Source organism: Corylus avellana, chromosome ca1 (assembly GCF_901000735.1).
Source record: "Corylus avellana chromosome ca1, CavTom2PMs-1.0".
Classification (NCBI taxonomy): Eukaryota; Viridiplantae; Streptophyta; class Magnoliopsida; order Fagales; family Betulaceae; genus Corylus; species Corylus avellana.
In genome coordinates, this window is record NC_081541.1 from 25401282 (window position 1) to 25403627 (window position 2346).

At 38.4% G+C, this 2346-nt stretch overlaps 1 protein-coding gene across 1 annotated transcript; it reads left to right on the plus strand.

Moving 5' to 3' along the window:
• The first annotated feature begins 329 nt into the window (after positions 1-329).
• On the plus strand, positions 330-1606 carry LOC132170995 (uncharacterized). The gene is made up of 2 exons (XM_059582182.1): positions 330-568; positions 998-1606. The coding sequence occupies exons 1-2, from the start codon at positions 425-427 to the stop codon at positions 1592-1594; spliced, it is 741 nt and encodes a 246-aa protein (XP_059438165.1). The 5' UTR covers positions 330-424; the 3' UTR covers positions 1595-1606.
• The last annotated feature ends 740 nt before the right edge of the window (positions 1607-2346 follow it).

Consider the following 2346-nt stretch of genomic DNA (forward strand, 5'->3'; position numbering starts at 1 on the left):
AACACCCATAATTGCACCCAACAATGCTTTTCACTATAGAAACCCTGAGCTCTTGAGCTCTCCCACTTTTTTCCCATTAATTTCTTCTTTGTTTTCTTCTTCTTATACTATAAATACCCATCAATCTCCATCATCTTTTTCTCCCCCCCCACCCACCCACCATATCACCCTCTCTTTCTTTTCTATTTTTTCTTCACCTCCCATCATGGATCCCTCATGCACCACCACCTCTTCTGTCAGTGGCTTCTACAACTTTCTCAACCAAGGCCTCGACGAGCTCGACCAATCCTTGCTCTCCCATGATTTCATGTCAATCCAATTCCTTCAGAAGGTGCTTTCCTCCCTCAGATCTTTTCATTCCCAGCTAACCATTTTGGTTCATAAGCTTCAGTTGCCTGTGGGTGAAAAATGGCTGGACGAGTACATGGATGAAAGCTCCCGGCTCTGGGAAGCATGTCAAGTCCTTAAATCCGGCGCCGCCGGCATGGAAAACTATTACTCTGCTGCCGCCAATATCGAATCCTCCCTCGATAGTTTTCACCACCTTAGCCCTCAGCTCTCTCGTCAGGTCGGTAAACTTCATAAAACCCTATCTCAAGTACTCATCAGAGTGATGTGCACAAGTATTTTTTCTCCGATGAGTAATACTATTCAGTAAACTGCTACACATGACTGTTGTACGACTAGGATGATATGGCACTAAAAGTTAACTCTTGTTCTTTCTTTTCTGCAATTTATATCATCATTTAAGTATCAGTGAAGTTTCATTATGTATAGGGAATTTGACAGTAAATTTAATTATTTAATCAATACTTTAGCACTCTCCCTCACAGTATAAGTATGTGAAATAGTTAATTGAAATTAGAGATAAACTATGAAGTTAGGGTTTGAACTTATCAAGATCTCTGCTCTAATACATAAAAATAAATAAATTTAATTGTTTAATCAATAATTTAACATGATTTATATGTATTCTGAGTGTCTGATATATGCGTAGGTAATCCGAGCAATAAGTGGTTGCCAAAGAGAAATCTTAGCATTGGAAGAGGATAACAGGAGCATGATGGAAACAAGAATTCAACCACTATCACTATGTTTCAATGATCAAAACACCTCCACGATATCAAAGTTCAATGGGTTCAATGGTTTTCGAGGGGTTCTTTCTGCAATGAGGAGTATTAGCTCATTGCTTTTGATGATCTTGCTCTGTGGACTTGTATATTGTTGGCCTCCATCAGGCTTTCTTCAAGGCGGCTACGAGGGGCATCCTGTATTTGGCTCAACTTTTATGGTTTCAGTCACAAGATTGCAGCAAAGAGTTGCAAATGAGATTGGCCAGATTGAAGGGCAGCCGGGAATTATGCTTTATGAGTTCCGGGAAGCGAAGACGGCCATGGAAGAGCTTAAAGGTGTAATGGAGAGATTTTTGGAGTATGAAGCTGAGGTTGATATACAAGAAACGATTGATAGGTTGAAGAGTTGCTTTGGGTCTTTGAGATGTGGGGTGGAGACTATGATTGGGCAGCTTGATGATTTTTTTGATGAAATAGTTGAATGGAGGAAGAAGCTTTTGGACATGTGCACTAATAGGTAGAGAAAGAAAGTCTGGATATGTGCAGCCCTAGCTTGAGGAAGAAAAGGGTTCAAAGAAAAAGGTAGAAAATTCATTTTTCTAAAGAGAAATATTACGCATACTCCCAAGTGCTCGCTCCCCTGACGTGACATTAAAAATCGTTATTTGAAGTGAACACTTAGAATATGTGTAGCACTCCTCTTTGCTAAAATTGCCGTGGTCTCACCCGTCCATCTAATCTTCCTCTCTCTCTCTTTCATTTTACTTATGCTCCATTTTTATTTTGGTTTTTTTTTTTGGGGGGTTTTTTTTAAAAAGAAATATATTTTCTATCTTGAAGTTACTTTGCCTTCAAGCTATAGTAGATCAGTTGAAGCTTTAAGAGAGATTTTTTCCAGGGAAACCCATAAAAGGAAAATTCTGAAGGAAAGAGAATATGATTCTTGCTTAGAAGAAAAGCAATATTACTATCCCAAGGTAAGAAACAAGAAGAATATAAAGACAGGCAGTAGCTTGAATGGAAAGCAAGATATTCCTACTCCAAGGTTCCTCAGATTCTTCTCCTTTGGGGTGGAGAAGATAATATAAAATGATGTGAAAAACGATGCTTCATGTTTATCCCACAGCACCAGAAATCACAGATAATGAAGTTCTTCACAATTTCTGTCAAACAGTTTGAGAGATTAAAAAACCACTTTTTATTTTCTTCTCTCTCTCTATCTTTTCCCATATGACAGCTATTACTATTAATTTGTTATTATAGTACTTTCACC